We start from the raw sequence: 23339 nt of genomic DNA, 5'->3' as shown, positions 1-23339 counted from the left end.
TCACAAAATAACAAAATTTGTGGCTGTTCATTCAAGTGTGAAGTACTACAATTAATCATTCAAGTACTATTAGAATAGAAGTAACAACTTTAGTAATGAAAGGTCATCACTTGGATGATTATAACCAACATGTGACATCTCTTAATCTATAAAGAGATCAATCCAAGGCTGATTTGCTGCAGAAAATCGTCCTATCACATTACTCGATATTCCATAAAAGAAACAAAAAATATGAAAAAAATTTTCATAGTGACTTGTTGGGTTTACTTCTAGAACCCAACTTCAAGGAGTTCCAATAACATGGGAATGAAAGGTGTGGGATGACTTCTGAAGGGGTCATTCAGGAGTGCAAGCTATTCTTTTTTGCTGGACATGAGACAACTGCAATCTTGCTTGTGTGGACGCTAATTTTGTTGAGCAAGCATTCAGACTGGCAAGCTCGTGCTAGGGATGAGGTTCTTCAGGTCTTTGGCAACAATATACCGGATTTTGAAGATTTAAATTGGCTGAAAATTGTAAGTAGCTTCAATTTATCAAGAGGACAAGCTCTGATGACAGAATAGTTTGATATTATTCAAGAATTTCAGTTTTGTATCACCAATCTGCAGTGACTAAACTCGAATATCATGAATGTTGGCCACATTTCAGACTTGTTTTTTAGGTTCTCTTTTGATGAATAATTGGTTTCGTGGGTTCGGATGCAGAAGACTTCATAAGGAATATCATAGCTTAACATTCCATTCACTCAGGACATGTTTTACTTTTGCCATTACCTGAAGCACAACGATATCCGAGTGTAGTGTAATGTTTCTGCTTTCTAGTAGGCAACAGCTATTAGTTGACATTGTCTGGATACTTATCTTACAATTTTCTTCTCTTGGAACGAAGTTCACACTCCATTTAAGCATCGATTTGTAATTCTTCTTTTACAGGTGACTATGATCCTTAATGAGGTTCCAAGACTATATACACCAGGAGTTATGATTTCCCGGAGGTTAACGAAGACACTAAATTAGGGGAACTGTCTCCACCTGCTGGAATGATTGTCTTGATGCCTTCAATCTTGCTACATCATGATCCAAGTTTATGGGGTGATGATGCAAAGGAATTCAACCCAGAGAGATTTAGCGAGGGAGTTGCAAAGGCTACTAAGGGCCAGCCGTGTTTTCTGCCATTTGGTGGGGGACCTCGGATATGCATTGGGCAAAACTTTGCTCTGCTTGAAGCAAAAATGGCATTAGCTTTAATTTTACAGCGCTTTTCCTTTGTGCTTTCTCCATTGTATACGCATGCCCCATACTTGTTTCTTACCCTGCTTCAACCTCAGTATGGTGCTCAGTTGATTATGAAGAAACTGTAATATAAACCTGTAATCTGAATCATCTCCTTCATGAACGCCAGCGATTCCAGGACTTGAACTATGTGTGTGTGTTATTGATTATGTGACAGAACATCTGTAATTGCTACATGTTGCTTAACTTGCTAGCCTTTTAGGTTGCTGCTTCTGTAAGGTTTAATAAACTTTTGGTGCAATTACAAGAAGATTTTCGAATTAGGCTAATTGCTTAGATTATTGTTGAAAAAAAAAAAGTCGGAACAATGTTGTTCTATCAATGCAGTGGTACAAAACTCGTCAGCCCGGTAGGCAAGAGAATTTTTTTTTTTTTTTTTTTTTTTTTTAGCCAACCCGGTAGCTACTGGGAATTTTGGACAAACAGCTTAACTTCTTTATTTTATTTTTTAAAAACTTGCAGGCTGCCGAGCTTCGTAAGCCCGCAGCCAGCTTAAATTTCTTTTTTTAATTAAAAACTTTTGCTGGCGTAATTGGGGTTCATCTGCACCATTAGCCCAAAAAAGCTATCGGTCAATGGAGTTCACTTGCTCCTTTCCTTTTCTTTTTTTTTTTTTCCAGATGGAATAATGCAAGTTTTGCTTTGGCTGATCTTGTCGTATGAGGATCAACTTATTTGATGTATCTTTGTTGTGTAAATTATCAAATTATTTATTTGTCACATTTTCTAATAGTAAAAGTAACAGAGTCTATCATTTTGTGCCATGAAAATCTACTAGCTAGACTTTTAATTCTTGAACGATTTAACTCAAGGATTTCAATATGTGTTTGGATAAAATAAATTGTTGATAAAATTTTGTGTCTAATCTATAATTTGCGTGTGCATTTATTGTGCATGAATTCTTAACATGAGATCTTTGAGTTTTCACATTTCAATATGCTATTTAGCATTATTTTAAACTTCTATTATTTGAACAAGTATCATTATTTTTAAATTTCACCATTTCACCATTTCACATTATCAAATTTTTCTTCTTTTCTATTTTTTGCCTTTTCATTTTTATATTGCACAATAATTTTATATTTATAAAATTATAGTTTACATTAAAAATTACTTTTATGCTTAACTACCCACTATCATATTTATTTTTACCTTTATTATTATAACAACCCACTGCCAAATAATAATTTATTTGTATATTTTATTTAGGCAAATATTAATTTTCTATATATTTTATAAAAAATATATAACCAAATCTTATACATAATAATTTCAACAATTAATTTTCAAAGATTTGGGAAATGCATCTTCTTTTAAATTGAATGAGGTTTTTTTTTATCTAAAAACTTTTTTTAGGGTTTAACATAAAATAAAAATAATTGATTTAGCAAATTTATCTGGACCTTTTTCTTACGTTTGAACTATAAAAAAAAAAATTAACCACAAAGGCTATCAGGCTTCAAGCCCGGTAACATGAGTTTTTAATTTTTTTTTAAAAAAAATTAAGCTGCAGGCTGAAGCCCGATAGCATAAGTTTTTAATTAAAAAAAAATAAACTGACACGTGTAGCTTTTTTAAAAAATTTCCAATAGCTGCCGGGCAAGTCAGCCCGACAGCCAAACTTTAAAAAAAAAAAAAAAGAATTCTCTTGCCTACCGGGCTGAGTCAACCCGGCAGGCATAGTTTTATACCACTATATTGTCAGAACATTTTTTTTTTTTTTTACAATAATCAGAGCAATTAGCCTTTGAGTTATTGCTATTTTGCAAAGTATTAATGTTAATAGGTTAGAAAGGACAAATGTTAATGTTCTGGGATTCTTATCATATTTATTAATGAACTGCATTATAGGACGCAATTGATCAAAAACAAATTTCACATTGATCTTTTTGTTTCCAAACCATTGAGAGCCAAGACTGTAACAAAAAAATTAGCCATTTTTCGCATCAAATTTCTTGATCCTTAAATATAGTTCTACATGCGACCTTCTCATGCTCAGGTATTTAAAATTACATCCAAAGCTTATTGCAACATTTGCAGTTTTAGGACTTCTGTTCCTTGTGCTATCAATTTGCAGCACTTTGTTTAGCTAATTTTCAAACCCTTGAATTTCCCTTGCTATTTTTAAGTGAAAAAGACTTTGATACTCCTAATCTGCATCAACTACATTAGGGTACTAAAATCTTTTCATTTGACTGTAGCCACAAAATGTTTTTTCTTTAAATAGATTTCAGCAGAAACATAATGTACTTTAGTGCTACAATTACTTTTTTGTTCAACAGTGCTACAATTAATTGTTTATGGTTCAGATTACTAATTAATGATAGCTGAGGGGTGCAAATTGTTATTACACATTAGCACATTAATAATAGCCATGGATGACTGCTCAAAGAGTAGCTATTCTAACAATAGCCATTTATATGTGGAATTAGCCGGTTATAGTCTTCTTCTTCATCCCTTTTTTTTTACGGTAAATCAAAAGTCAAATTCTCAAGTTCTATTTATTGAACCGACTCTTTTCTAGAAGGCAGATAGAAAAAGACTTCTGATGAAGCTTGCAGGATAATCGAGCTTTGTTGATTTGTTCTCCTTTATCGTCCCCTCTGTTAGGGGGGCCTCAAGAGTGCTAATTTTTTTTTAAAAAAAGTATAGCAACTAGGAAAGCGTTTAAATACAGAGGATATAATAATTGTATTATGTGTGTTCATATAGTAAATTAAGTGTAATTTAAGTGAACGAGTTGAAAAATCATTTCACCATAAACAAGAATATTAAAGGCTCAAATGTCCTTTATAGGTGAGTGTTGAAGTCTAAGAATTTTAGTTACAAATATTTATATATTTAATATAAATTAAATGATTCAGAATAAAATGCTCATAAAGAGCTAATACTTTACTCATCTAATGGATGAAAGTCATAAAGAATTAATATTTTATGGGTCATTTCTTTTTTGAAAAATATTTAATTTATATTAAATAGATAATCCACCGATTTCTTTTTTGTAAGAATATTACTGTAACACTTTTTGAATTTTACTTACAAATATTGATATATTTATCATAAATTAAATGTTTGAAAGTAAAATATTCATAAAGAGCCGGTACTTTAAATGGGTAATGCATATTTGCCCATAAACTACACCCCTTAAAGTTTATTAATTGTTAATTGATTTATAATACTTTGTCATTCATTGGACATGTAGTACAAAGGGCAAATCTGGTACAAAATTCTAATTTCACTCTCTAAAATAATACTTTAATCGTTTGGACTGAATTTATAAAGAATTAATAAATTTAGGGGAGGTTATTGCAATTTTTCAAACTATAAAGGAGGTTAGTGCAAATATCAGAAACTTCAAGGGAGTTTTCTGCAATTATCCCATAGTTTCACTTTCATTATGACTTGCCTTCAATAACTGCTGACACAGGTTGGTGGTTGGGGGCACAATCATTGGTAGTTGCTGGTCTTTTCTGTTCTTTCAGAACATCTGACTACTTTAGCTATCTCTGTCTACTTTAGCTGTCACACTACTATATTTATGTGACACGTACCAAAAAGCTCGAAATTGTTCCCCTGTACGAGATTTGATCAACACGAAAATTTGTTTGGATAGATGTATAATGTATTATTTGAAATAAGGTTGCTTCTACGGTGGAAAGTGGGCTGAACTTCCCACCGTAGGCAGAATGCCCACTAGAAGTACAAGTCAGCATGAGCATCTTTGTCCGTGTTTTTGGGACCCAAAGGTTACTGGCAGAGGCTGTTATCATGTTAAGGGACTAACGGCAAATACCAATATAAACTGTTGGGTCGTCAAATGAATAAAGAATGTTCCAGACAGGACAGTAAAAGTCATTATTAATTTATAATATGAATAGAATCAAACGATTATATAGGATTTTCAAAAAATTATTATTTTATTATTTTATCAAAATTATTAATTTAACTCGTTAAGCAAGTCGAAATCAAAATTTAAATTGAATTCTAATCTGAGTTTTGAGTCAGTGGATTCGAAGGACTCATTTAAATCTAAACGCATATTAAAACTCAATTATTCATGGGGTTAAGTAAATCCACTAAGTATTTTTAAAATTTGTTAGACACATTTACTATTACAGTATTTTCTTTTACTTTTCCCCTTCTCTTTCTCTCTTCTTATTTTGAAAATTAAGGAATCTTTTCAATTGTTGTGTAAATGATTTCTCATGTTAATACACAAATCCATTTTAACTCTTGTAATATTTCATCAACTGAAACTCGTCACAATTACCATTTATATTATGGTACAAATTTTCATTGGATCTTTTCCTTTTGATTTGGATAAAAAATTTATTTACGAAATTAATGTTTTTAATTTAATAAAATATTATTACTTATGTTTAAACAATATACGTGAACCTTTTTTTTTTCCTTTTTAGATCAGATGGTAGTGTATATATGATAATTTATCATTCAAAATGCATAATAGGCATATAAGGACCATAAGGTTGAGGCCCAAGAATTACAGATTTTAGATTCAAATTCCTTTACCCACCCACTGTTTCTTAAATCCTACCTCTTCCCTATTAAATTTTTTTAAATGTAGGGACTTAACTCTTACATGCATAAGCAAAATCTAATTTTCATCCAATTTCTAATTAAATATTTATTCATAATACTAACAACTTATTGCTTTCGTCAGTTGTTCATATACCATGTCTTCCTAGTCGAGGGAATCTGGAAATTCTGATGCAATTAATAACTTTTTTGCTTCATGAAATACTCCTCTCATTTCATCCTCCATTTCTCTAAGATTATGTGATTTATATACAAAATGTCATGCGAGAGTAGGATAAACTTACATGTATATATAAGCATGTGTGTGTGTCTATATATATATATATATATATATATATATATGCTGATGATAAGTCAAACAATCCTAAGGCTCTAGCATTTAGAATACAAAGTTTTAATTTAAAGGCGCCATCATTTAAATTCTAAATATTTAGTTTAGAGTCCGAATTTTCAATCCAAAGGCGTCAACATTTAAAATAAAAAATTTCGATCTAACCCGCAACTACCAAACTTCAAATTTTCATTGAGAAGGCAGCAACTACTAGTCCCCCAAAACTTCTATTGAATATTGCATAGATTGAGAAATAATTAAACTCCATTATTGGAAATACATAATTGCTAATTTTAAAAATTTATTTATAATGGATACATATCACCCCCTAGCTTGAAATAATAATAAAAAAATTTAAATACTCTTTTGTGTATAGCTGGCAATTGGGCAGGTTGGGTGGGTTAATAATGGATTTTCACTTAAATTGGTTATACCCAACCTGTCCCAACTTTAGATTGGATTGATTTTGGATTAGGTCATATTGGGTAATCTCAAATCCATGACCCAAATATGATCCAACATATTAATTAATACATTTTAATACATAAACTTTTTCAAATACATTTTAACACACATAAAAGATTTTTTAAAACATATAAACACATTTTCACGTACATAAATGTATACAAACACACACTCACTTTCTTAAGTTCCTTGGAAACATATCATAAACAGAATAATATTTTATATTGCTTGTATTGTGAATTTTAGATAATAAATTGTACATTTAACGAAGAGCATAGCGCCCCCCCCCCACTCAAAACACCACCTTAATCTTTTCAATAATCTCTTCCATTGATCCACTATCAATTTTTGTGTCCCTTAAAAAACTTTGATTTGTGATTTATAGTTTGTCATGTCCAGTATAACTAGTTGCAGAGTTAGAATTTAAATTCATAACCATCTAGTTATTTCAATAGTTCAAACGTTCAATCTTTGAAACTTTTGTATTATGTGATTTATGTTTATGATTGTTTTATCTACAATCTCAATTCTAGTTTCTTGGTGTATTATGTTAATTATATTTATGATTACTCATCTACAAATTTGATATCGATTTGAAAGTCACCATGTTACGTATAAGATTACTTATCTGATTTCTAAATTAAAATTAAAATCTACCAAGTCAATTATGTCACGATTCTGGTTTTTTGTAACACTATGTTAATTATGTTTCTAATTATTCATCTACAATTTTGATTCCAATTAAAAAATCACTATCTATGAGCACTTACTTAGAGGGATCGCTGTTAGTATAAACTTTTTAAAATCATTTTCTAAACTTTCAATTTTATCCTTAGGGAAAAACTTTTAATTTTTCCTCTAATTGCTTAATCACATTTTGCCAATATAACTACCCTAAGTATTGTAATTACCAAATTACTATAACCTTATGAACCAAAATTCTTCAATAAATTATTGTGAAAAATAAAATTTTTATACAAATTAATTCCTTTTATTTATTTATGTATATAATTACTCATCTATGCGAACTAACAATTAAATTTAATCCTTAAGATTGAAGTACACATAAATACATTTATGGGCTTTTAACTTACCAAAATTGCCCTTCAAATTTTGTCCTTCGCCAATTTGGCCTGGGAGCTGCTCCCTTATGTATATAATTACTCATCTACGCGAACTAACAATTAAATTTAATCCTTGATATTGGAGTACACATAAATACATTTATAGGCTTTTAACTTACTAAAATTGCCCTTCAAATTTTGTCCTTCACCAGTTTGGCCTGGGAGCTGCTCCCCAGCTGATGCCGATTTTTGGGTGCAAACAAGTGTCCATAAGTTGTTGAGGGGCTTGCTTTTTATTTCTCGTTGAAATAGAAGGAAACCACATAATCAACCGTTTATACCCCGGTGTCCAGTAGTTCATTTATTTTCTTTTACTTTTCCCCTTCTCTTTCTTTCTTCTTATTTTGAAAATTAAGGAACGTTTTCGATTGTTGTGTAAATGATTTCTCATGTTAATACACAAATCCATTTGAACTCTTGTAATATTTCATCAATTGAAACTCGTCACAATTACCATTTATATTATGGTACAAAATTTCATTGGGTCTTTCCTTTTTGATTTGGATAAAAAATTTATTTATTAAATTAATATGTCTTTAATTTTTTATTTTAATAAAATATTATTAGTTATGTTTAAACAATATACGGGAACCTTTTTTTTTTCCTTTTTAGATCAGATGGTAGTGCATGTATGATAATTTATCATTCAAAATGCATAATAGGCAGATAAGGACCATAAGTTTGAGACCTAAGAAATACAGATCTTAGATTCAAATTCCTCTGCCCACCCACTATTTCTTAAATCCTACCTCTTTCCTATTAATTTTTTTTAAATGTAGGGACTTAACTCTTACATGCATAAGCAAAATCTAATTTTCATCCAATTTCTAATTAAATATTTATTCATAATACTAACAACTTATTGCTTTCGTCAGTTATTCATACACCATGTCTTCCTAGTCGGGGGAATCTGGAAATTCTGATGCAATTAATAACTTTTTTGCTTCATGAAATACTTCTCTCATTTCATTTTTCCATTTCTCTAAGATTATGTGATTTATATACAAAATGTCATGCGAGAGTAGGATAAACTTACATGTATATATAAGCAAGTGTGTGTGTATATATGCATATGCTGATGATAAGTCAAACAATCCTAAGGCTCTAGAATTTAGAATACAAAAGTTTTAATTTAAAGGCGCCATCATTTAAATTCGAAATTTTCAGTTTAGAGTCCGAATTTTCAATCTAAAGGCGTCAACATTTAAAATAAAAAATTTCGATCTAACCTGCAACTACCAAACCCCAAATTTTCATTTGAGAAGGCGGCAACTACTAGTCCCCCAAAATCTTCTAATGAATATTGCATAGAATGAGAAATAATTGAACTCCATTATTGGACATACATAATCGTTAATTTTAAAAAATTTATTTATAATGGATAAGTACCACCCCCTAACTTGAAATAATAATAAAAAAATTTAAATACTCTTTTGTGTAAAGCAAAAGGCATATTGAATAAATTTTCCAAATTGGTGATCAGGAGTGGGCATGGAGGCAATATTTAAAAAATGGTCACAGACAAGTAAATTTTAATAGGTAAGCGCAGCTCGGGTGAGGCGTGGAGATGAACGTGCATTTGAACTCGGACAACAACTGGGATCAGCTAGGCAACAGGTGGATTTTGCAATTTGTCTTTCGAGAAAATGCACTCTTATTTTTTGATTATTATTGGCACATTGTTCTATCCGGTTTCCGGTATCTCTTTTTCATGTTGTCCCTTGTTTGGCTCCACAGTGATGTGTTGTCCTCATTTCCTTTGTTCTTCCCACCATGGGCAGATGACTCAGCTTTCCACCATAGACGGAACCTTTGAAATAATTATCGTAATATTTTTTGTAATGTGATATATGTGAAATAAAAAAGTGATTAAAAATATAAAAAAATAAATTAAAAATATTTTTATGATACAAGTAAAATATTATTTGAGATATTTTTACTATCCAAACACTCCATTCTTTCCCTAATTTTGTTGCCCCATCTTAATTTTTTTTTGTATATAATGATTAGGAGTAAGGTATGAAGGTTGAATCAATACATGGTACTATAACTCAATAACTTAATAGCATCACTTAATTGAAGTTTGGTCTTATTTAATCGAATCATAACTTATGATTTCCACCTAAAACTCACATAAATGTCACATGAATTTTATTCAGTTCCACCTCATTTCTACACTCAATACAACCATGGTCATAAAATTTTCCAGTTTGGTGTACTTAAAAATTAGGGATAATTGCAGAAACCTCCCCTGAGATTTCTGACATTTGCACTGACCTCCCCTGTAATTTAAAAAATTACACTGACCTCCCCTGAGGTTACTAATCCTTTGCAAATTCAGTCCAAACGATTAAAATATTATATTTAGGGAGTGAAATTAGAATTTTTTACCAAATTTGTCCTTTGTACTACATGTCCAATGAATGACAAAATATCACAAATTAATTAACAATTAATAAACTTTAAGAAGTATAGTTTATAAGCAAATACGCATTACCTATTTAAAGTACCGACTCTTTATAGGTATTTTACTTTCAAATATGGATTTCAAGTTCATGTGGTATTCATCCAATTCCGTCGGTGTATATACTGGTAGTGTAGAAAGATTAATCTTTTTTTTTTAACCGATGACCTGTAAATACTCATTAGTGTGAGTAAATTATAGTAAAATTATCATGTAAATTCACACACACACATTTATTATATCCTAAAATTGAAAACACTCTCTGCATTGGACAGTCCTTAGTAAATTGCATCATTTATTTACTAAGTAGCCTTCAATATGAAGTAGTTTCTTTCACTGATTTTCTTTTCTTTTATGGATAAATAGCTCATGCTTCCAGCCTTTTATAAAAGTGCAAGTGAGATGGTGACGAAATGGGAGAATGTTGTTTCACCAAAGGGGTTGGCTGAAGTGGATGTTTGGCCCAATCTTAAAGCTCTTACCAGCGATGCAATTTCTCGTACAGCATTTGGCAGCAACTATGAAGAAGGAAGAAGGATCTTTGAGCTCCAGAGAGAGCAAACTGAGGATGTGATGCAGGCAGCACGGTCGGTGTACATCAACATCCCAGGATTTAGGTAGATTGATCATGAATTCTTGAGTGCTGTAGAAAATTGTGACTTCTAGAAATCAATGGTTCTCCTAGAAATCAACATCCCAGGATGTACATTATTGCAAACATAGTTTGTTCTTGCTTTTGTTTTTTTGCTAAACTATGATCTTTTATTAGGTTCTTGCCAACCAAGAGGAACAGAAGAATGAAACAGATTGCCATAGAAGTTAATGGTTCAGTTAGGGAAATGATCAACACAAGAAGAAAGGCAATGAGAGCAGGAGAAGCCGGCTCTGATGACTTGTTGGGATTAATGCTTCAATCCAATTCTCAAGAAATCGAGAAGCATGGAAACAAGGACTTTGGTATGACTACCGAAGAAATTGTTGATGAGTGCAAGCTGTTCTATTTGGCTGGCCAGGAGACTACTTCAGCTGTACTCGTTTGGACAATGGTCTTACTCTGCAGGTACCCCGAATGGCAGGCACGTGCTAGAGAGGAGGTCTTGCAACAATTTGGAACTAAGGATCCGGACTTTGAGGGGCTAAATCACCTCAAAATTGTAAGCCAATCTTTTTCTTTGAAAAACATAAAATTAGCAATGATCATTTCATTGATTTGAAAAATTGCACTAATGGCAGGAGAGACGTACTAACGAAGTTCATCGAAGCTTCTCGTCTACATAGACAACCTAATTACTCTCACACTTTTTTTTTTTGGTCCCCTTGTCATAGGTCACCATGATCTTGCATGAGGTTTTAAGGTTGTATCCACCAGTGGCTATAATGAGTCGAAGAACTACTCAAGAAACTAAATTAGGAAATTTAACTCTCCCGGCTGGAGTGCAAATCACCTTGCCAATAATGCTGATGCATCATGAACCTGATATATGGGGCGAGGACGTGAAGCAATTCAAGCCTGAGAGGTTTGCTGAAGGAGTATCACATGCAACAAAGGGCCAGGCACTTGCATACTTTCCATTTGGCTGGGGACCTCGCACTTGCATTGGACAAAATTTTGCCATGTTGCAAGCAAAACTGGCAATGTCTATGATTCTGCAACGCTTCTCCTTTGAACTCTCACCATCTTATACTCATGCTCCTCGAACAGCCTCATTAGCACTAATTCAACCCCAGCATGGAGCTCACTTGATTTTGCAGAATACATAGCTTTTGTTTCACATGTATGACTTGGAGCAGCCCCTGTGGCAGCAGATTATCTTTTAACGAAATAAAGCACGCCTTCTATGCTTAACTTTGCTGCTTGTAAACTTAGTTTAAGTCTCGCCCAATATGATATGTCAATGGATCTGTTTGAATACAGCAGCACAGATTCACGTAATGTATTTCTCATGGCGAATTAAGAGAGAAATAAAATATTACATCTACTGGTTTTATTTTGCAGGAGATCTTTCCTTTTTCTTAGGTAATCGAGAAAACAAATGGCTTGTCGTGGCTTAAAAATCATTTAACAGCTGTTCTCAAACATTATTAATTAGTAGACTCTATAAATTTTATTAGCTAGTATTAACAGCTGTATTTTCCCGGGCTGGAGACCATTGCTTGTTTGGACGATGATCTCATTCAGCAAGAACGTGCTGGAGAAGAGATTTTGCGACGCAGTCAATTGCTGCTGGGACCAAAAATATCAAAATTTGATGGTCTCTATAACCTAAAAGATTTCAAGTCAATTATACACCAAAATCCGTGGCATATTGTAAGCGGTTTTAAACCCATGATGGATTTTTTAACGCACGTGTCTCACGTTGTCCTTCTTACGCTAGTCACGTTCAAAGCGTTCGTCACGTGGGAGGACAGGATGGGGCCCGAGGGCCAAGCGGTTTTTTTCCGACTGACAAAACTTGGTACAGAGCAAATGGTTTTGTCGGACGCGGGGTTGGAGCGGTTGTCAGAACAACCGCTCCGGAAGGTGTAACACCATTTGTACATGGTGTAACATCATCTGTACAAGGTGTAACAATTGAACAACAGCGAGTAAAATAGAATAACATTTTTGTAGGCCTCACACGATGTGAAAATCGAGTTACAAGACGTGATTTGAGTCGCACAAATTTTTAAAACTTCATCCTAGCCGTGAACTGCCTGGAACGGTTGTCTCTGACAACCGTCCAGGCCCCTCGTCCGGTTTTGTCATATCAATTCGGGCTGATTCCTGTCGCTTACCACATCAATTTTTTAATCATTAAAAAAACTTTTAAAAAAATACCAGTAAGACAACCGGCAACTTGCTACTTTATTTTATTTATCTGTCAAGTCACGTAAAGGCACGGAAATGGTGACCCAACTCCATTCCGCATCTTTTGTTTGTCGCTATGGTTAATCCAAAGGCTACAGCTGTTGATAAGTTTAATAATCTTAATCAGGCCCTAATGAATTGTGCAGTTGCATAGTTCTATTAATATGTGGACAATCTTACATGTATTAGTACTCAATGCACACCTAATGTATGAGCAATTAAAATAATACATAATATTTATGATCATATATTTTTTTAAAAAAATTATTATTGAAGTAAATTTTAATCTTTTAAATATTTTTCATAAAATAAGTTTATATTGACAATTATAATGTTTAGGGGTAACTATGTTTAAAATGTATATTTAAATAATTAAAAATAAAAATAGTCGTGGGTAATTATAAATAATTAAAGTAAAAGTAGGTTTTATAAGGACAAAAAAAATTCATAAAGTGGAGATAAATGTTCACGCTAATGTCAACCTCAAACCCCTTTCTCGAGTTTTATATAAAGTATAGATGTTAATTACAATCAACTGCCTTGGCCTATTTATCATTTGAATTTGTATTTATTCCTTCGTATTAGTAAATGCAAGTGTTATGCTAATAATATCTATAAGTCAAACATGAACCATACATGAAAACTAACAAGTCAGAATGAAATGTTTATTCATTTTTCAATATTTGGTATAATGAATATTTAGATATCAGAATGGAATATATTAAATACAAATTTGGCTTAATTACTTTGGATTAGTTTATAAGACATAATATGTCTTATAGCTTTTTGTTAAAATTTTGCATTTTTTAACAATATAAGTAGCAACGTAAAATATAAATTACATGAATTCAAACAATTATAATTTATTTTTAATCTAGTTTCAATTATGGTAAGATTCAAATTCTTGCACAATTACTCAAAAGTCAAAAAATTAGGTATTCTAAAACATTTGTTTTCTAGTATATAAAAAAATTATTTTAAATACAAGGAAAATTAGTAATATAAAAATTTACATTCAAACATTAATTGAGCTTATAAATAGGCTAATATATCATGATGCAGTATAAACATATATAAGGATAAATTTGACATCCTGCTAGTTAAGTATTTTAGGATAAATGTGGAAAGGACTTTCTCTAAATTTTTTTGAGGAATGAGATTTCAAAAAAATAAAAGTTAGAATGGATATACCATGTATAGAGGGCTTTCCCAGCTAAATGCATTATACCAAATGCTAGAATGGAATAGACAAGTTTGAAAGGCCCTCATGGCATTATACCAAAATCCGTAGCATATTGTTCTATTCTCATGGGTCAACATAATCTTATATGAGGTTTTAAGGTTATGTCCACCAATTACTGCAACAACTCGAAGAATTGCCGAAGAAACTAAATTAGGAAATTTAACTATCCCAGTTGGGGTGCTACTCGTGCTGCCAATAATGTTAATGCATTATGACCCGGATATATGGGGTGAGGATGTGAAGGAATTTAAGCCGAAGAGGTTTGTTGAAGAAGTATCACATGCAACCAAGGGCCGACTTGCGTTCTGGCCATTTGGCTGGTGAGGATGGTCATTCCGCCTAGGGGAAGTCGTAGTGTGCCCCAGTTCGGAACGATCACCTCACCCGGCGTAACCATCTCGGTTGAGCTGGCGTCCTGATCACCGAGGTGACTTTGTCGTCCCACTATCACCTCGGTACAGTTCTACGACCCACACTAACCGAGATGTGGACAGAGGGTCTGACCCCCAAACAGTGGTGGATGTGACCTCTGACACTGTCCACTGTTCTGCCACCCTGCCCTCTGTCCAGATTAGTCACGTCAAGGTGATATGCTGTCTCTATCTGTCCTTCAGGGGCCTGGACCCCACAGTCTGTACCTCCAAATTGTCCCCTATAAATAGCAGGACATCCTACTGAGAAACGGACAGATCCTTGGTAAAGAAAGTAGCCTACTCTCTCTCTCTAGAATTATTTTCACATTATTCTGAACTAACTTAGCCTTCAGAGGTGAACCGGGGGATTAGGCCCCGTATCTAACAATCTAAGCAAGTGATCTTTGATCAACTATTCTACCAATTCGGCATATATTCCTGGCATTCGGAGCAGCTTATCTGATCAAAAATCACCTCTTCAATTGCCGTTGTCTGGGGGAACTCGATATCATCTAAGAATGAAGCCTACGGGTTCTAGGAGCAAGAAGATTGTCACCATTGGGGTCGGGTCCAGCGTTTCGGTCTAAGAAGAGAACATGTCCGAGGGACAAGGGTCCCAAGGACCTCAACCAGCAAACGAAGAAGCCATGACAAAAATGGCAGAGAATCCAAATATCTTTGAGGAATTGGGGAGATATTTTAAGAGGTAGAACAAACAAAAAGTCGAGTCCTATAAGAGGAAGTCAGATGAATCTCCCGAACTCCCGTCAGACGAAGAATCCGATGGGAGGCGTTTGGAGAGGAGCATCTTGAAGTGAGCCTTGTCCAAGCCTGCTTCTAAAGTAGTCTCTCTCTCCAAGGCCTTCTCACGGGGATTATTTGGGCGACGACCTGAGGAAGAACCTCGACTCCCGGAGAGATCAGGTATGGATTATATTAGGGTCCCGCCTTTCACAGACGAGATCAATGAGGAAAGGCTCCCTCTGAATTTCAACCTCCCCACAATACCTCCTTATGATGGCCGAGATTATCCTGAAGACCACATTCATGCTTTCATCTCGGCTTTCCGACTATATTGCATTTCTAATCCAGTTATCTGTCGGGCTTTTCTGGTATTCCTCCAGAGCACTGCTCGAAAATGGTTCTGGGGATTGGAACTTAGGAGCATATTCACCCTAGGAAAACTAGTGGAGAGATTCCTCCATCGATTCATATCCTTTAGACCCACGACTAGCTGAATATCTAGCAGAATCCGGGAGAGTCACTTCGGTCTTGCGTACAAAGGTTTCACGAGGAGAGTGTGTAGATACCTGATCCTAATGAACAGATAACAATCACTGCCTTTACCCACGGGCTTGCTGTCGGGGTATTTAATATCGGGATACACAAGAAATATTCTCGCACGCTCCAGGAACTCTGGTTGAAGATCGAAAAAGACATACAGGCCGAGGACCTCCACCGTATGAAAAAAGAGGTCGAAGCGGCTCGTTCGGGACCTGATTCCCAAAAGAAGAAGGATACCAACCAAAATGAGGTTGGTACTGTTGGCGGCTTCTAAAGTTCTAATCGGGATCGTCGAAGTGTGTTTGCTAGGATAGCCAAGGGGAAGGCATCTGTCCCCGATTCTGAGTTGACTCCTTTAAACACCAGTCGATTCCGAGTATTCTCTGTGATGGAGCAGAACAACCTCGGACGTGCCCCTCCGAAGATGTACGGAAACAGGGAGAAGAGGAACTCCAGCCTCTACTGTCTGTACCACCAGGATATCAGGCACAAGACGGAAGATTGCAATGATCTCAAAAGAGAGATAGAGCACCTCATCAAACAAGGTCACTTGAAACAATTCATCCGTCGAGACAGAGGTCACCAACGGAGCGACTCTCGTCGTGAAAGTCGGGGTGACCAACGCGAGATGACCGGCGTGGGTCGAGGAGTAGCTGCCGACCCCCTGAGGATCCTAGGGAAGCGAGAAGGCCTTCCCGAGACGGGTCCTCGGGTCATGGACTAGGTTATGGGCCCAATATTGTTGGGATCATCAACACCATTGCCAGAAATTCGATGGGAGGAGACAGTCAAAACTCCCGGAAGAGGACTTACAGGCAGACTAACCCCGACTAGGCCGACCTAACTCTCGCTTATCCGAAGTGATATCTTACGGCCCCAATGACCCCGTCTCCCTGCTTCCAACAGCCATGAAACTCTGGTGATTGAAGTGTTTATCAACAACTATATAGTCAAGAAGGTGTATATCGACCCAAGGAGTTCGGTTGACGTCATGTATCTCCGAACTTTTGACGGCTTGAAGCTAATCAAGGAGCAGCTAACTCCCGTGAGGACCTCCTGGTAGGGTTCGGGGGACATGTAGTACACCCTGAAGGGATGGTCATGCTAATGGTGACTGTGGGATATCACCCTCGCTGTCGCACCATTCCCGTCAATTTCGTCGTGGTTAAAGCTAACTTTTCCTATAATCTATTCATGGGCCGACCTACGCTTAATGCTTTACGTGCAGTATACTCCACGTATAATTTAAGTTTCAAATTTTTAACCCCGGCAGGTATTGCCGAGATGAGTAGTAATGTCTGTGCAGCGCTTGAGTGTTACGCCACCTTGCAAGCAGCCTCTCCCTCAACCTCTAAACCGAGGTCTGAGAGAAGGTCCAATATATTTTCGATCGATTGCATCGATCCCTAACAAATCGGGAAGCCGAAGAGGCTAGAGAACGGAAATGAGGTGGAGGATATCCCCCTGGGCGTCTCGAAGCCTGATCAGACGGTCCGCGTCGGCATTCATTTGCCTGACTCACTTAGGAGATAGATGGTGGACCTCCTCAAGGAGTATCAAAACATTTTTACTTGGGCTGTCAATGAGGTTCAAGGTGTGTCACATCACCTCATGATGCACGAGTTGAATGTTGATCCTCAAACATGCCCTGTTAAATAAAAGAGAAGGCATTTCGATCCAGAGCGAAGTAAAGCAGTAGGAGAGGAGGTGGATAAACTCTTGTCTGCAAAGATGATCAGGGAGGTGAAGTACCCGACCTAGTTATTCAATCCAATCATGGTCAAAAAGGACACGGGGGCTTGAAGAATATGCGTCGATTTCACCGACCTGAACAAGGTTTGTTCTAAGGACTGCTACTCGTTGCCCAGAGTCGACACCTTAGTAGACTCAACAATGGGTTATGAAGTCCTCTGTTTCCTTGATGATTTCAAAGGGTATCATCAAATCGGGATGAGCAAGGAGAACCAGGAGAAGACGGCTTTCTACACAGATCAAGGTGTGTACTGCTATACTACCATGCTCTTTGGGTTAAAGAACGCTAGGGCCACATATCAACATTTGGTCAATCGAGTTTTTAAATCTCAAATAGGCCGAAATGTCGAAACATACGTGGATGACATCCTCCTCAAAAGTAAGAAAATCTCGACTTTCCTATCCGACCTAAAGGAGGTCTTCGGGGTCTTTCGTGATACTCGGATGATGTTGAATCCCAAAAAATGTATTTTTGGGGTCATTTCGAGAAAATTCTTGGGATATCTTATGTCGCGGCAAGGTATAGAGGCAAATCCTGATAAGATGAAGGCGATTCAGAAAATGTTTTCACCTCGGTGAGCCCGAGACGTGCAAAGGCTGACAGGGCGATTAGCCGTTCTGAACCGATTTTTGTCGCAGTCCACTGCTAAGGCATTGTCCTTTTTCAAGGTGTTGAAAAAGGCTGACAAATTTTTCTGGACAGAATAGTGCCAACAGACCTTCGAACAAATGAAGGAATATCTCCACCATCTTCCAACACTCACCCTACCTCGACTTAGGGACATGCTATACTTGTACCTGTTCGTTGCAGATGAGGCAGTAAGTGCTGTGCTAATACGGGAGAAAAGCGCCCAGATATCAGTTTATTATGTCTGCCAGGTCCTTCAAGGACCCGAAACTAGATACACCCAAGTAGAAAAACTCGTGTTAGCTTTGATTCACGCAACTCGTAGGTTGAATCTCTACTTTTTAGCTCACCACATCTACTTGAGAACAGATCAACCCCTCAGGCAGGTGTTATCGCGTCTTGAAGTTTCTGGTCGTTGTACTAAATGGGCCATTAAATTGGGAGAGTATGATTTGTCCTATGAGTTCCGGACGGCCATCAAAACTCAGGCTCTTGCGGATTTCCTAGCTGAGCTCACTTTCAACGAGGTGAAAGAGCCTACATCAGATTCAACCGAGCCTCAGCGGTAAATCCTGCATGTGGACCGCTCGTCCAATAGTGAGGGTAGTGAAGCAGGTTTGCTCTTCGAAAATTCATAAGGGGAGCGGTGTTTGTATGCTCTACGGTTTGATTTTACAGCATCTAATAACGAAACCGAATACGAAGTAGTCATCGTTGGCCTACAACTAGCTCGTAGGCTAAGAGCTCGGCACATCTTGGTCAACAGCGACTCCCAACTCGTCGTGTGTCAGATACTTGGTTAATATGAGGTCAGGGAGGAGGTTATGCGCATTACCTTTCCAAAATTCACCAATTAATTGCACACTTTGAGTCCATCGAAATTCAAAGGATATCTCGATCGTGGAATAAGCGGGCTGATGCTCTATCCCAGCTTGCTTCCACTTCTTTCTCTGACCTGAATAAAACGGTCCTCGTTGAGGTCTTAGTCGAGCCGGGCTATTTAGAAGAAATCGTGTGCTCCGTTTATCCAGGGATACTTGGATGGGCCCGCTGATTCGGTGCCTTGGTCAAGGGGAGCTTCCGGCGGATCGATTCGAAGCAAGAAAACTTTAGCATAAATCAGTCTGATACGCTCTTCGGCAAAATCTCTTATACAAAAGGTTTACGTCAACCCACTGCTGCGGTGTATCACGCCAGAGGAAGGGGAAAAAATTCTCCAAGACATACATGAGGGATTTTGTGATGCCCATATTGGCTATCGGATGCTGGTCAAGAAGGCCTTATTGCTTGGGTATTTTTGGTCTACTATTCTGCGAGATGTCCAGTTCTTGGTCTTTAACTGCCCTTCCTACCAACATCATGCCCCTGAATATCACCAGCCAACCAACCTCATGATCTCTATCACCTCGCCATGGCCATTCGAACAATGGGACACTGATATAATTGGTCTATTCCGTATAGCCCCCGGCAACTATGCTTATCTGGTGGTTGCGGTGGATTATTTCACCAAATGGATCAAAGCCGAGCCTCTGAGGAGTATAACCGGTTTGGCCGTCTAAAAATTCTTCTAGAAGCAGGTGATCTGCCGCTTCGGGTTATCCAGAGTGATCATCTCGGATAACGGGAAGTAATTCGCAGATAACTTCTTCAAGGGCTGGTGTGAAAGCCTTGACATTCATCAACATTTTACTTTGGTGGGACACCCTAAAGCCAATGGGCAGGCTGAGAATTTCAACCGAACACTGCTCTATGGCTTAAAAACCAGGTTGCACCAAGCCGGGTTATCTCGGGTAGAAGAACTTCCCATTATCTTATGGCCCTACCGAACCACCCCGAGGCCTGCTACGCAGGAAACTCCGTTTTCTCTAACTTATGGATCTGAAGCGGTGGTCCCCGTCGAATTCATCACTCTCAGTCCCCGTATGGCGGCCTTTGCTGCTGAGATTAATGAAGAAGAGAGGAAAGTGGACCTCGATCTTGTCGAGAAAAAAAGGGACACTGCAGCCGCCAAAGTGGCATTATACAAGAAAATTCTAACTAGCTACTATAACGCACGAGTCAAAAATCTGCAGTTCAATCCAGGAGATTTGATTTTATGGAAGAACTCTGTCAGTCGAACTGAAACTCAGGGAAAATTAGCTCCCAGGTAGAAGGGGCTGTACTGAGTCGTTGAGTCTAGCCATAATGGCTATTGTAAATTGACCTACCGGAATGGCTCTTTATGCCCCGGACTTGACATTCAGAAAATCTCAAATTGTATCATTCTTGAAAAGTATTTTTTTATTCAAGAACTACCCGTTATTTCTTGCAATATTTATTTTTTTCCTTAGCATCTGTGTTGTTAAGCAAAAAACAAGGGGACAAGTGGGTTAGGATGCATAAAAAGAAAGTGATCAATGATTAAAGAAAAAAGAGGTAATTGGCATTAAAGGGGTTACAAAAAAAAAGGCCGAGGCCAGCTTCTCAGCAGTCCCTGCTAAGCATCTACGGCCTTGGCGGCTAGTTACAAAGCATAGGGATGTTTCTAATCAGTCCCTGCCTTGCTGCTTTCGCCATCCCCCACTTCTTCTGTGCCGATGCCATCACCTTCTCCTCCCGTCTCGCTCTCCCCGAGCTCATTGCCTTCTGCATCAAACTCAGAGAGCCACTGATTAAATTTCTTCCGGACCTTAGCCAAGTCTCTACCGGTCTGGATACCTTCTGCCATGCGGTCGCACAACTCATTGGCATCTTCGTTGAAGTTGGACTTGTCTTTGAGGGACTCCAATTGTTCAGTAGAAAGGAAAGGTGCCGCATCGTTAATCGCCGAGATGTATCCAAACATGAAATTCGGCAGCGTTAGCTCTCCGAGATCACGAGTGAAAGTCTCGGATTTGCGAAAGGCCTCTACAGCCGAGGTTCCAGCCTTCTCTATGCCCTCCTAAGCTGACTGCTCCTATTGAATGCGTCTGTCTTTTTCTTCTTCAAGAGCGATTTTTAGAGAGTTGTTTGTGGTTTCGGCATGTTCTTGACTAGCCACTGCCTTATCACGCTTCTGCTCGGTGGCCTTCAGCTTCTCTTCCAGTTCGGCGACCTTCTTTTGAAGCTCGAAGGACGGCTGGTAATACTCGAGCAGATTAGTGTAGCGTTGGGTCATCTCGGACAAAAAGGCTGTAGTAGAAGCTAGAGGCGTCAACGAATCGAATCGAACTCGAATAGTAAGTTGATCGAGTTCGAGTTTGACAAAGTGTCTAAAACTCGAGATCGAGATCGACGAATATCAATTTTACTTGCTCGAATTCGATTCTTAAGAAAATCGTGAGGTTCGGGCTCGTACTCGAAATTGCTCGAATATGTGTTCGAGCTCAAATTCGAACTCGGGCTCGATTTCGAACTCGAGCTCCTCGAGTTCGAATTCGAGCTCGATTAAATACTGTGCTCGTTTATACAAGTCTAAACTAAACCAAACAATCTGCTATTCTTAGCAAGTAAAATTTGCTCTTTCATTTAGTCTTTTCATCTGTCATTTGCATTCGATAATTCAAGCATTCCCACAGAAATTTACAAAATCAAAAATTTCAAAATCCAAACTCATCCATATGATAAACTGGCTTGAGACAAACCAATTTTAAATACCAATTTAAAGTCCAAAGCATCAATCAAATTGTCAACACTTTTCAGCCATTATGCCAACCAATATCCAAATTCATCCGTATTTTAACATCAAATCTAACATCCAAATTCAGAGATAAGTCACACAACCAACATCCACCAAGTCACACAAACAGGAAAAACAAAGCCAAAGTGTCAACATTCAAATTAAAAATGTGAAACAAATTTTGCAATTAAAGACAGTAGCATGTTATCCATTCCACAATAATCTTTTCCAGCTTTTGCTTACGGATTCCAAATTTTCAACTCCAGGCCCTACATAAAATAAATAATTTAGGTAATTAAATAGTAGCAGTAAAATCTAAAATAAGATATTTGAAGAAGAATCGAAATATTAAATACAAACAATATACCTTTCCAATTATCACATTCATTTTATGGGAAGTAGAATCTCTTTTGCTGCCTTCACTTTCTGCAAAATAATAATAATAATAATAATAAGTTAGAACATAACCATTTCACCACCATCTTATCATTGTACATCCCTATCAATATATATTTGATCTTTCAAAAAATTAAGTACGCAATTATATATAGACCTCTAGATATACGCCAGTTGCAAGATATACAAGTTACTGAATTGTTGGATGCCTCATTCTGTTGGAGACAAAGCTTCGGCGCAAGTTTTTTGAAGGGAACATATTTTAGATTTAAATACTTGGACCCTTACAGCATGTTACAAGTGTTTTAATACACATAATGATTATTAAAAAAAAAGTCTTCTACTCACATAAATTGATAAATTACTTGTTAAATCTTCTTGAATCCTTCCAAGAAATTTATTCATGTTTCAAACGCTATAATAAATCATTTTAGAAATTAATTCCAAATAAATATATCCATCCTTCAATCATTATAATTTAGATCATTGAAAACACCAAATTATGAATTCAGCCATTGCAAATTCTTCCCACAACTTAATTAACATGATATTCAAATTATCTATATGGTTGTAGCCACTGATCACCATCGATGAAACAAATATTCAGAAAAGGTGTAGCTTGTGTATCATTGAGCTTTTGGGCATAAGGCACCCTTGGTCTTACAACCAACTGCGTTTCGGTATTCTTAGCCCCAATAGACATCAAAGAAATATAGAAGGGAAGAGAAAAACTCAAGATCCAAGCTTCAAGAAATACCTATTGCACGCCTGCACTTGTTTCAAGATCCAAGCTTCCGCTCGCCGCACGGCTGCACAATCCAAATGGGTTTGATTTGACAACAAATGGGTGGAGTTGGCAACAGCGAAATGAAACGGCTGGACTGCTAGAGTTAGCAACCCAAATA

The 23339-nt window shown here is 36.7% G+C and overlaps 2 protein-coding genes across 2 annotated transcripts; both read left to right on the top strand.

Annotated features, from left to right (window-relative positions):
* Window positions 1-320: 320 nt before the first annotated feature.
* Window positions 321-1360, top strand: LOC113689537 (cytochrome P450 72A225-like). The gene is made up of 2 exons (XM_027207300.1): window positions 321-515; window positions 962-1360. Exons 1-2 carry the CDS (start codon window positions 321-323, stop codon window positions 1358-1360), a joined length of 594 nt encoding a protein of 197 aa, XP_027063101.1.
* Window positions 1361-10602: 9242 nt separating this feature from the next.
* LOC113689536 (cytochrome P450 CYP72A219-like) lies at window positions 10603-12079 on the top strand. Its single transcript, XM_027207299.2, has 3 exons — window positions 10603-10850; window positions 11003-11387; window positions 11560-12079. Exons 1-3 carry the CDS (start codon window positions 10603-10605, stop codon window positions 11992-11994), a joined length of 1068 nt encoding a protein of 355 aa, XP_027063100.1. The 3' UTR covers window positions 11995-12079.
* Window positions 12080-23339: the final 11260 nt, after the last annotated feature.

The sequence above is a fragment of the Coffea arabica genome, chromosome 5c, assembly GCF_036785885.1.
Source record: "Coffea arabica cultivar ET-39 chromosome 5c, Coffea Arabica ET-39 HiFi, whole genome shotgun sequence".
Classification (NCBI taxonomy): Eukaryota; Viridiplantae; Streptophyta; class Magnoliopsida; order Gentianales; family Rubiaceae; genus Coffea; species Coffea arabica.
The sequence above is the reverse complement of the archived record's forward strand: the minus strand, read 5'-3'. Positions and strand labels throughout refer to the sequence as shown.

Excerpts from the sequence above, each read along its gene's own strand:
- LOC113689537 (XM_027207300.1), top strand. The coding sequence starts at position 321 with ATGACTTCTGAAGGGGTCATTCAGGAGTGCAAGCTATTCTTTTTTGCT. Across the intron at positions 516-961 it reads ATTTAAATTGGCTGAAAATT|ACTATATACACCAGGAGTTA; the intron begins GTAAGTAGCTTC and ends TGAGGTTCCAAG.
- LOC113689536 (XM_027207299.2), top strand. The coding sequence starts at position 10,603 with ATGCTTCCAGCCTTTTATAAAAGTGCAAGTGAGATGGTGACGAAATGG. Across the intron at positions 10,851-11,002 it reads ATCAACATCCCAGGATTTAG|GTTCTTGCCAACCAAGAGGA; the intron begins GTAGATTGATCA and ends ATCTTTTATTAG. Across the intron at positions 11,388-11,559 it reads GGCTAAATCACCTCAAAATT|GTCACCATGATCTTGCATGA; the intron begins GTAAGCCAATCT and ends CCCTTGTCATAG.